Below are 13,128 nucleotides of genomic sequence, written 5' to 3' on the forward strand. Positions count from 1 at the left end.
TAAAAATATGACACTTAATACGGCACAATGGAGAAAAATCATTCATATAGCTGACCCCACTTTGTGGTATAAATGATTGTTGTTGTTGTTGTTACATAATTAATAATATTTTTTGAGATTATTTTAACTTGTCTTTTAAACAATAACTGAAAAATATATAATTTATGATTAAATTTTTTATTTAAAAAATAACTTTCTCTGTCAATTGTTTTGCTACCTTCAAAATTACTTTTTTCTTATTACTAAAAAATTCATATACCACATAATTTTAATATATTTATATATCCATATTTAAGATTTGATATTTATAATAATAATAATGACATTTTTTAGGTAATGATTTATGTATTGATATGTAAATATATAAGAATGGTGTGGTATGTAAAAAACACTCTTACTAAAATGAAATTTTACAAATGACTAGGGTTTATCGTCTTATCCACCGCTACAATCGGAGCATCATTTAACCGCCCTTCCCAATTTCTCCGTCTTTTACTCCACCGTGGCCATAGACGGCGAGGCGGGAGGTCAATCATTTTCACAATGTCTTGGTTTGCTCGCTCTCTGGTGAACTCCCTTCGAGGCGACGATGATCAGAGCAGCGAGCACAATCCCTTTACGAAGCCACGCAACGACGACAAGTCCGGCGACCTTGTTCACACCGATGACCAGCCTCCATCTCCAAGCAGAGGAGTCAAAGAAGATCTTTCTGAGCTCACTAAGACTATCACCCGCCAGTTCTGGGGCGTCGCCTCCTTCCTTGCCCCTCCTCCCGATGTCCAGCCACCCGATCCTAGCCGGGTGTCCGATCCTTCCAATCCGGCAGTTGCCGGCGGTTCGGATGATTCGGAGTTGTCAAATTCACCGAGGATTGCCGGGATTCGGAGCGATTTTGCTGAATTGGGTGGGAGATTTAAGAGCGGAATTTCGATTCTTTCGAATACTAAGGCGGTGTCTGAGATCTCGAAGATCGCATCTACGTTTCTGCCATTTGGAGATGATGGGCCGGAAGAGGAGGAGGAGCCTGTTGGTGAGGCCGTGGGGTTAACTGAGGAGGTTCTTTTATTTGTGAGGAATATTTCATTGCATCCGGAGACTTGGTTGGATTTTCCGTTGATTGCTGAGGATGAGGATCCTGATGGTACGATTTCTACTTACGACTGTACATTTATGATAGTTTCGTTGAAATTGTTGGAGTTAATAATTCATCATCGTCATGTGTTTTTTTCTTCGGATTGTTAATGTGTTCTTAAGCTGCTCGAAAGTCGGAAGTTTAATGCAGGAGAAGTTACGGATCGGCATGTTATTGATATAATTGATTGTTGACATATTGTTGGAAATCAACTTTCTATTTAACTTGATTCATTCGCCATCGTGCCTCAGCTAGAGTAGGAGCGACTGCAAGGTTGAGATCATCCATACTGGCATGCTGCTTTTCGGCTTCAAATTCTCTACGATTATCATCGTCATTTGGGACAAGTTTTTTCTTTTTTTAAGGGTCATTTGGGATAAGTTAGAAAGCAGCAATCTTGCGATCATCAGTAGCTGCAGCAACAATCATTTGCTAACTATTTGTGGTCAACTATAGGAATCTTTTTCCCCATCCATTCCTATTAAGTGTTACTTTAGCTGTTAACTTATGTTTACACTTTTTTCTAGTTTTGACGCTTGTCCTACCTCTTTTTCCTATTTTTCAATTAACAAATGCTATATACTATACATGTGTCTTATTAGCTCTTTATCTTTAATAGGTATTATGTTCACCATTGCTATGATACAATCACTTCTCACTCTATTCATCCAATTTTTATTCTAAATCCATTTTACTTGGTTATCATTGCTTTTTTTTTTCTCGAAAACTACGAGTTGTATAAAGTTTAGTTGATTTAGTTACACTTTTTAACATTTATTTTTAAATGTTACTTGACTTCTTTCTTTATTTTCTTTTATCATTTAGTAATTTGAAATGGAATTTAGTCAGGGATTAATAGGCTGGATTGTGATTGCATGCTTAGGTTGAATATTACAAGAGAAAGAGTGTGCTTAGAATGCTCTATTTTGTTTTTGAATCGTTAAATTGATGATCATCTGACTATCAACTAATCCATTTGGAGCATTGTTACTTTGCACTCAAACATCATTGCCTAAAGGAAAATTATCCTATCCTTGATAAATTTATTCTCATAACTCAAATTTTAATGGTAGCAATTGCAGAGTAGTTATTAATATAAACTTTTTTTCATTATAAAAGTTTCAATTACTACTACTTTAAAGTCTATGACTTGTACTGTGCCTTTGTGATTATGCATTATTTATCCCTAGTTCTACTTCTACATGGAATTCTTTTGTTCTATTGGGATTTTATTTATTCCTCTTTGTTCATGGCATTATCTTATTTTATTGTTACACCCATAATCAATGGAAGAGATCTCGTTTCCGAAAAATGGCATCTTCATGTATTAGGGCCCGCTAGTAGATCTCCTATGTTCACAAAATATTTTTACTAGGAGCAAGGAGGTTCCATTAATGTTTTTTGTTTAATAAGAAACGGTGTATCTTGCTTTTTCCATGGCAAATGCGCTTGAATTATGGTTGGGTAAAGTATGCTCCATGCGATGATGAGGTTGTTTCAGGAGATAACCACGTGGAGCTTCCCTCAACAAGATTGATGGAAATCTAAAACTGTATTTTTGCCAGATGCACAAACAATGAATACTGAGATGAGGATTATTAGCTGTAATGATTATAACTTTGTTGTTATATTTTTCTCTACCTTGTCTTCTTAAAAAACATGCTTTTGATGATGGTACTATTGAAAACGGGTTGTTTTCTCTATTGTTTTAATTACCACATTAAGTTTGGTTTTGTATTGCTAATTGTTTTGATTTAACCTTGGAATTGTGTAGTTTAGTTGTTTCCAGTTCATTTCTTTAGCGTATATCCAGTTCTTTATTTTGGAAATTCTCTGTTTTTTTATATATTGTGCACACTTGAAACTTAGCTATTTACATGACTAAACCAAATTTTTTTCATTAATACTGATACCACCTACATCTCGAAGAGACAACAAACCCCCAACTCATATTTTTCCCTTTCATTAAGCTCTCAATAAAACTGATCATAGCATACATAAATACATGATATTTGCTTGCTCATTTATAGTTTGAGAAATAATTTTATAAATAAAGAAATAAGGGTGAGCATTTAGTCGTGGTTTGAATGGTTTGCTTTATGAATTAGCTAAACAATTGGTTTCTTTTGGCTGTGTTTGAGTTTAGATGAACTGAAATGTAACCAGTTTTAGAAGGATACCAAGTAATTTTTGTTAAAATTTTTATTTTTGGCGTGTAGAATAAATCACATTCATGTTGATCTTTATATACCTTTTTTTGTTTGCATTGGTTTATTGATTTATATTTGAAGAGATTAGTATAGTTTGGTTTTTGTTTAGATTGATTTTACAAAACCCAAAAATCCATATCAACATCAAAGAACCAAAGAAAGTTAAAATTACAGCCAATAACTAAATTGATGTTCGAACAACTGAATTAAACCAACCAAATAAGATTAGTTTTGTTCAAATTCTCGGTTTTATTTAATCAAATGCCCATCCCTATGACCAAGTTTCATATGTTGCATATTTAGTTTTTCAAAAAAAATTGCCTAGATTCGAAGGCATTAGATATTGCCTCGATGAACAATCAGTTTTTTTTGTTCTTTTCATAAAATTTAATGGATTAACTCATCTTTCATCTTTTTAAAGGTTTGAATTCGTTACAAATTTAACGTATGTAATGTTCCGTTGGCATGTAATACTTATGATATGCTTCTATTTTTTTAATCCTCCTTTTATTTCATTTATATTCTTAACTTAGTGGGTATAAATAAAAACTTGTTTAAATGTAAAATCTTAGATAATTGGGAAAAATATAAAGTGGGCTAAAAGGAGTCTAAGAGAACAGTTTGTGATGGTAAGAATTTAGTTTTTAGAGATCTTTATCATATATTATATACTAAAGAGTGTAAAAGATATATGTATAGACCAGTCAAATAAAAAAACAAATAAAGATTTAATTCAAGTAAAGTGTATTAAAGATGAATATAAAAAAAAAATATTATTGTTAGAGGAATATATTCGACATAGGTGGGTGAGATATTTTCATAAATTTTTCAATGAAATTTTTAAAAATACGATTGAACTTAGTGATCGTAATATCGTTAATAGTAATATAATTTTTTATTTTTACGGTCACATTAGTTAAAAAGAAGTTGAAAGGCTTTAAAGAAAACCAAGGGCGGAAAATTAGTTGGATCTGATGATATTCCAATAGAAGTGTGAAAATATTTAAAACATTTGAGAATTTCTTGGCTTACTAAACTTTTTAATATTATTTTAAAAACAAAAAGACGTTTGAGGAGTGGAGGAAGAGTATTTTGGTCCCCATTTTTAAGAATAAAGGGGATGCGCATGAGTGTGCAAATTATAGAGGAATTAAGTTAATGTGTCTTACATTAAAATTATGATGGAGAATAATTGAACATTGGCTAAGACGTGATACAAAGATTTCTCATAATCAGTTTGGATTTATGTTGGGCAAGTCTACTATGGAAGCTATATATTTTTTGAGAAGTTTGATGTAGAAATACAAAGAGAGTAGGGAGGATCTACATATGATTTTTATTGATTTAGAAAAAGCTTATGATAAGTCTTCAAGAGAAGTTCTTTGGAGAGTTCTAGAAAAGAAAGGTGCTGATTCGACTTATATTTAAGTCATTAAAGATATGTATATTAGAACTGTTATTTGTGTTCAAACAGAAGGAGGATTGACCAAATATTTTCCTATTTCAATTAGATTACATTAGGGATCAGCTTTAAGCCCATATCATTTTTCTTTAGTTCTAGATGCGCTTACTGAACATTTATAGCTTGTATCACCTTGGTGTATGCTTTTGTTGATTATATTCTTTTTGATGATAAAACTAGAGAAAGAGTTCTGGAAAAAATTGAATTATGAAGGTCTACATTAGTCTAAAAGATTTTGTTTGTGTAGATCTTAAATTGAATATATTTAATGTAATTTTAGTATTATTAGATCTACTGACAGATTTGTAACAATGTGTGATCAAATCATTAAAAGGTTTTAGCATTTTAGATATCTCGGATCTCTTGTTCAAACTGATGGGCATGTAACTGGGGATGTTATTAGTAGAATTCAAGTTAGTTGGTTGTAGTGGAGGAATGCTTTGGGCCTATTGTGTGATAGAAAAGTACCGCTTGGAATTGAAGGAAATTTTTATAAGATGGTGATACCTGCAATGCTTTATGGCATAGAATGTTGGCCTATAAAAGAGAAGCATAAACCTAAATTAATTGTTGCTAAGATGAGAATACTTAGGTGGATGAGTGGCTTGACACTTGGAGACTAAATGTGAAACAAATATATCCGTGAAAGGGTTAGTGTAGCTCCAGTGGCAGACAAGATTAGAGACAGTTTTATTAGATGGTTTGGTCACATTAATCATCGATCATCTGATGATCCGATTAGGAGAGTAGATGTTTTAGATTCAATTTATGTTAAGAAAGGTAGAGGTAGACCTAAAAAGACTTGGGCATGTTGTATACAAAATGATCTTATTTTATTAGAATTAATGATAATATAATACTTAATAGGACACAATGGAGAGAAAGGATTCATGTAGCCGACCCCATTAAGTGTGATTAAGGTTTGTTGTTGCTGTTGTTGTTGATGTAGGTTACAGACATTGTATACTTCTTCCCGTTAAATTTCATACTTTTTCCACATTAGTGGCTTGTTTCCACACATTTGAGAAATTCTGTTCCATTTGACTATTATGTAGTGTTATCGGTTGTTGATTGAACTAGAACATCTTCCACCAAGTGTTTTTACCAAGTGCTTGATAATACTCGATCATATCACTACTTTTTAAGAACCATAGAAAGAGTTTATAAACGTTTTACTTAACAAATTTGGGCAAGTAAATTTTTGGTTTTTAATAAACTCTTTTTACTGACTGTGCGTGTAATTTATAATTCTATTACCTATTCCGAGCTTTTAATTAAGTGGCATTTATATTTCTGAAGATTTGTTTCTGTCCAGCCATGTTATGCTCTATTGCTCTATTCTTCCAGTTATGTGTGCAGCTGTTTCTGATCGTCATTTTCTTCATCTTTTCTGGGTGAAAAGAGGTTACTGGGAGAGCATAAGAAATGCTGCATTGTTCATAGACTTCACAATAGTATTGGTTGCTATAAGCTCATAACAATGATATGCCCGGCTCTTTTCATAAGCAGAATGTCATATATTTGAAGTTTTGAACTGAGCAATAGTTCCTTCCAGTAGCTACTATCAAAGAACATCCGGTTATCAAATAACCCTTGTGCCTGGTCAACTTATTCATTTGTTGGCTGCAAAGTTTAAAATTGCGCAAGTCAAGCCTCAATCTGAGGCACCTGGGCAAAAAGCAATGAAGTGTATGCTGCATGTGTGTTAGTTGAGGTGTGCACCTCAATGGGATGTGCACTTTCAATGAGACATAACCTCCAATTGCTTACTATTTTTTATTTTTGTTTTTTTATTCATTTGGATATCCTTTCTCTATTTTATAGCCGTGTATGACATTGTATCATTTGCTTTGATTTTTTATGGTTTTTTTTAACATCTTACTTTGATATTAGTATATTATTATTTTAAAGTTCTCATTAATTTAATTTTTTAATTTTGGTCTTAAAGCCTCGGACTAACATCTTCCCTCACAAAATGAAAATGCCTCTATATGTCACAATTTGAAACCTTGGCTTCAAATCATTTACGAAATATTACAAGTAAATGTGTGTTCACATGTTGTTCTAGTTGAGATGGTGAATGCCATCATATAATCTTGCCTTGGGTGTATGTGTTTTTTTTTTTTGCATGAATGAATGCCTTTGGTATGTTATTTGCTCAATCTCATTCTTTGCAATTTTTTTTCTTATGTGTCTTATATTTGTTTCTAGAATTTGAAATGTCTGATGCCCAGCAAGAGCATGCATTGGCCGTGGAACGTCTTGAACCAGCATTAACAGCACTTAGGATAGAGCTCTGTCCAAGTCACTTGAGTGAAGGGTGCTTTTGGAAGATCTATTTTGTGCTTTTGCATTCTAGACTGAATAAACATGATGCTGAACTTTTGTCAACTCCACAGGTAAGTTGAATAATTTCTACTAAGTTCTCATCGTTTCTTTCTGATAACCATTTTAATATGTAGTGGAGTAATTTTTAGTTTATTATACTCTGTTTCAATCTTACTTGAAAGGACAAGCTACTTATTGATTTTCTTGCACTGCTACATTTTGACTGTATTTTTCTTATATCCAAAATCTATTTTTTTATATGGTTCAGCCTTTCTTGATTGATGTATCGAAAGTTAATATCATAGTTATGATTGGACACCGCTAAAAATAGTACAAAAAATGAAATTTTTAATTGTATTATAATAATTTGGCATGAGTTGAAATGGTTAAAAGTTAAGCAAATAAATTAAAATTTAAATTCAAGTTTAGTTAAAATTAAAAGTTAATCATATGTATGTATTTAACGTTTAAATATAGGTGTTGTTATTCTTGATTTGATAGAAATAAAATAGTGTAGGATTGTCCAACACACACATAGATAAGTGATAAGAGATAATAAGATTTGTACATAAAAAAATTGAGAAGAGAAAAATCACGGGATCTGACCATATCAGAATTGTTTACTGTATATTTGAGGTTACGAAGTACCATTCTTTTCTGCAATTGGAGAAGATGTGGTTAGAAATATGAACTTTTGTTTGTTTTTCTGTTGCTACAACGTGAGTTGATAAAAATCAACGTTGATCAAGTTACAATGAGTAGGCAACAACGATATAGAGATAATAACCGAGCTATAGTAGCCTTATAATCATAATTGGGCTACAACAACTATTGGTAATTAGTGATAGTTACTAGTGATCCTTTGTTGCAAGCTTTCTTCAAAAGTGCGACTTAACTCTTAGGGTGCGTTGTTTCGGTTGTGACTGTAGAAGGTTTTAGTTCAAAAGCTATTATTGAAAATGTGTTGTTCAGGAGCTGATGTTTCAAAAGCGGTTTGTCTTTTTGGAAACGCAGTTCTGAAGTTGTTGTCTGTTGACTAATGACTATAATACCCCTCAACATATAAACACGATTCTGTTTGAAAAACACACTTTTGTTTGAAAAAACAAATAAAAAAAATTTCAGTGTTAATTTTGTAAATAAGATGTCATGCGCACAACTATATGTATATAAAAATAAAATAATAATATTAATGAAACAAAAAACTAGCATCTTAATTGTAAATATTGGTGCGTTTGCCAGGAAGCCATTATGTTCTCTTCCCAATTAGTTTTTTTTGACATTACCGATGATTTTGGAACCTTCGAGTTCAAGATTTGCATTCCAAGTTACATAACCAATTATAAAAAAAGGGAACATGAATTTCTGCACTGCTGCACTGAAAAAAAAAAAAAAACCCTAATAAGTAGCAAAATCAAACATCTAGGATTGAAAACTGCAATAGCTAATTTTGAAGAAGATAAGACACAATAAAATATTTTGTTGGGAGAAAAATGGATCAATCTAAACGCAGAGCAGGGCAAATATAAAAATAGAGAAAATGTAGAGAGAGAGAAATGGAGAATCTACGATTGTGGAATGTTGGTGAGGGGCTTCCCGGACGAGAAAAGCGTAGGGAAATCCGATCTTTTGTGCTGCTTGTCTTCACTTTGATACACTTCGCCCATTGCAGCCTCTTCTTCTTCTTCTTCTTCTATGGAGTTGGACTCGGGGCTTTCCCCAAAAGCTCTGTTATGTTTCCTTCTCCCATTTGTGCTCGCCCCTCTCTTGATCTTGACTCTTATTTGGAAGGCAGCGGAATCTTGAAGTTGGGTAATAATGTGAATTTTTATTCATTATCCGCGGGAATCCTGAAGTTGGGAGGTTTTATTTATAGAGTTTTGAGATAGGGGGGGGGGGGGGGTTTTTTTGGGGGGGGTATTTTGATACATTTAAACAAAATTTCAAAAACATTTGATTAGATTGTCTGGTCAATTCTTTTAATCATATATCATTCTTTCAATACTTAAGTGCCTTATGATCTCAAAATAAAATGATCTTACACTCATTGACTTTCTTATGCCGAGCTGCTTGATTTAACTATAAGCATGCAAACTTTAGAAGTCATTTAGCTCTTCAATCGTTGTTTTGGAACTTTCAATTCTACTTCAAGTGAGCTCATTTGGACTCAGATTGGACTGACTTCAGTGAAGTTAGGTTCATCTCATTTAAACATTCAGTCAAACCATAGGTTTGATGAAATTGACTGATAGATAAGTCCTGAATTTATTTTTGAAATTTTCTAACATGAGAATTACATCAAGAATTATGCTTTTATTAGATGGATTTTCTTAGTAATATATCAGTATCAGATGTCATATTAAAATATATAAGAAATCATTTACATGTGTGATTATTAGCATATGATCATTTTTGAATTCAAACTCAAGTTTGTCGAGTGATCATCATATATCGCACCAAGTATCATGCCTAGTTATCATGTATGTTAGTTTAGTATATATGACGATAACTATGGTCAAGACATTGTAGTTTTTCCTTTATTTGGGAGTCATCATTATGGAATGAGTTAACTTGGTGTTAGAGTTCGCATATTCTATTGTAATGGCTTTAACTTCAAAAAAAAAATGAGGATGCATAGTATCAAAAACATTTTATTAGATGGTTTTTGTCAATTCATTTGATCATAGATCATGCTTTCTATATTCAAGTGCCTTCTGACCTCAAAATTAACTAATCTTAAGTTCATTGGATTTCTTATGTCTAACTGTTTGGTTTGACTATAAGCATGTAAACTTTGGAGGTCATTTAGCCCTTCCATCATTGCTTTGGGGCTTCCAATTGTACTTCAAGTGAGCTCATTTTGAATTGGATTGAACATACGTTAGTGATGTTAGGTTCATCTTATTTAAACGTTCAGTCAAACCATAGGTTTGATGAAACGACTGATAGATAGTCCTGAATTTATTTTTGAAATTTTCTAACATGAGAATTACATCAAGGATTATGCTTTTATTAGATGGATTTTTTTAATAATATATCAATATCAGATGTCATATTAAATTATATAAGCATTGATTTACATGTCTGATTATTAGCATATGAATATTTTTGAATTCAAACTCAAGTTTGTCGAGTGATCGTCATATATCGCACCAAGTATCATGCCTAGTTATCATGTATCTTAGTTTAGTATATATAACGATAAGTATGGTCAAGGCATTGTAGTTTGTTCCTTAATTTGGGAGTCATCATTATGGAATGAGTTAACTTGGTGTTGGAGTTCATATGTTTTATGTTGCATTTGGGGCAGATTTTTAGCAGTGGCGGTGGGAAAAACCTAGTTGGTGGCGTTTGGAAACAAATTAATTGTAGTTTTCGACTTATTTGAGTAAAACACGGGTCGCGCTTTCAACCGTGCGACTTGTGTTTTTTTCACGTATATTCTCCATCGGTTGCCCCTCGACCCCCCGTGCTTCACTCAACTCTTTGCGTTCTCAGTCTTGCCCTAGCTCCTCCTTTACTCCCCAATTGCGCTTCGACCCTATTCTCGATTCTGCCCTAGCTCTTCCTCTCCCCCCCCAACTGTGTTCGGCGGTTGTCGGCCGTTTTAATTTTCTGTTTTGGAAAAGAGATAATTTTTGTATGAAGATAGTTTTAAATATAAATATGTGATTTTGATTTTTGAAAGAAATTTTTTTAATTTTTGAAAAGAGAAGAGACCAAATGAGTCACACATATTGAATAGTTTGGATGACTCAGCTTAATACCGCAAGTAACATACTTATCCCGAAGAATAAACATATCACTTGTAAAACATATCACTACCTAAATTAAAGAATTTGTGACATCCGTTTGGTTTGCGAAATAGTTTTATATGAGGCCAACAAGTTCTCCTACCTAATATAAGGATTAGATAAAGTTTATTTTACCTGGGTTCCAAGTTTTCTATAAATATGTGATTTTGATTTTTGAATGTAATATTTTTAATTTTTGAAAAGAGAAAGAGACCAAATGAGTCACACATATTGAATAGTTTGGATGACTCAGCTTAATACATAAGTAACATACTTATCCCGAAGAATAAACATATCACTTGTAGTAGACTCAATCACCTAAATTAAAGAATTTGTGACATCCGTTTGGTTTGCGAAATAACAAGTTCTGAGGCCAACAAGTTCTCCTACCTAATATAAGGATTAGATAAAGTTTATTTTACCTGGGTTCCAAGTTTTCTATAAATATGTGATTTTGATTTTTGAATGTAATATTTTTAATTTTTGAAAAGAGAAAGAGACCAAATGAGTCACACATATTGAATAGTTTGGATGACTCAGCTTAATACATAAGTAACATACTTATCCCGAAGAATAAACATATCACTTGTAGTAGGCTCAATCACCTAAATTAAAGAATTTGTGACATCCGTTTGGTTTGCGAAATATTTTTATATGAGGCCAACAAATTCCCCTACCTAATATAAGGATTAGATAGAGTTTATTTTACCTGGGTTCCAAGTTCCTTATAGAGGTAAGCCCATATAGTTAATTACATCTCAAATGATCGGGATCACTTAAGAAAACTCTTGATTAAGATCAGTAGTTATGCCTTTGAGATTTCAGAGTTTAGGTTTCCATGATTGTACATAGGAAAATCAAATGGAAGTGGCTCAAATAAGAACAATTATTTTAAGAAATACAAAGGAATGAAGAGTAGGGGATATCACCGATCTGAGTAAAAATCCCGATAACCTCCTAACTATCCTATTGTTTGGCTTTATATCTTCGAAATAATGTTGTTTATGTTCGCACAATATCTGATCGTGCAAATAGCCTAAAAAGATAGAAGAATTTACATTGTACCGTACAGTAACCTCAGAATCCTAAAGTGTTAGGACTTATAATTACACAACAGAGTTATGCAAAAGCCTAAAAGTGATATGTGAAGGTTTACGCTGCGCTAGGAAAACGACCTCGAAATCCTATGAGTTATTTAAACTAAGAAAAGTGCTTAGTGATATGAATTTGTTTTGACGTTGCTCTTCTGAATGTCCTCGTCGTGCTCGTCGTGCTGCTCGCTCCAAGCTCCTCGTCGTAGCACCTTCGGGTTTGATATTACCTTCGGGTTTGATATTAGATATTAGTTTTAAGGGTACATGTAATCATTGAGTTTTCTTACACTAAGGTATAGTGTGTAGCAGTATAATAAAACATGCAGTATAAAAGAAAAGAATAGTAGAATGTACAGTAAAGAAGAAAAACAGTATAGTATGCTGTGAAGTAAAATGCTGTAATGTAAATCCAACCTGTATATCTGTGAGGTCTGCTGCTCCTTTAAGTGAGCTAGTATACAATGTATAAACAAGAGAAACATTGCCTGGTAAACTCGAGAAAATCGGCAAATGACCCACAACAAAAAAAAAAAATCGAGAAAATTGACAAATGACCCATAACAGAAAACTCGAGAAAATCAACAAATGTCCCACGACGGGAAACTCGGGCAAATCGACAAATGACAATTTCAAGAAAATTATCAAAATCACCGGAAGATCCCGGAAAAAGGACCACGAATGCTTTGCCCAAAAATTCCAATAAAACATATGAAAGATTCGAAAAGAAATCACCGCAAGCACTCCGGTCGGGGCTAGGCTCAAATATAATATATTTGTACTCGTGAGACGTTGAAGGCTATTATTGGTCACCCGGATGTATAAAACCCGTTACTCAACTAGAAGAGTGTCTTATTAAACTTAACTTAGGAGGGTACTCGTGGACAACCAAGTTGTAACATATTTAAAATTTATATTTTAGCATGCACATGAATTTTAGGCATACAAAAAGAAAGTTATATCAATTTTGTAGTGAAACTATTTTTATAAATATTGTATCTGTTCTTATAATGTCTGTTCTTATCAATTTTGAAAAAGTATAGTTGTCCACGAGTCGATCACATCGTCGGGCATAGGACCGCCAACGGCCTAAGAATGTATGGGTCCCCCG

The 13,128-nt window shown here is 33.0% G+C and overlaps 1 protein-coding gene across 1 annotated transcript in view; it reads left to right on the forward strand.

Annotated features, from left to right (window-relative positions):
* Positions 1 to 420: 420 nt before the first annotated feature.
* The window catches only part of LOC110029833, a 29,818-nt gene continuing 17,110 nt past the window's right edge, over positions 421 to 13,128 (forward strand). The window contains exons 1-2 of the mRNA XM_020732294.1: positions 421 to 1,141; positions 7,016 to 7,203. Coding sequence (XP_020587953.1) covers positions 544 to 1,141; positions 7,016 to 7,203 — 786 coding nt within the window. The 5' untranslated portion in view covers positions 421 to 543. The remainder of the gene's footprint in view (positions 1,142 to 7,015; positions 7,204 to 13,128) is intronic.

The sequence above is a fragment of the Phalaenopsis equestris genome, unplaced genomic scaffold (genome assembly GCF_001263595.1).
Source record: "Phalaenopsis equestris unplaced genomic scaffold, ASM126359v1 Scaffold000002, whole genome shotgun sequence".
In the NCBI taxonomy this organism is placed as follows: Eukaryota; Viridiplantae; Streptophyta; class Magnoliopsida; order Asparagales; family Orchidaceae; genus Phalaenopsis; species Phalaenopsis equestris.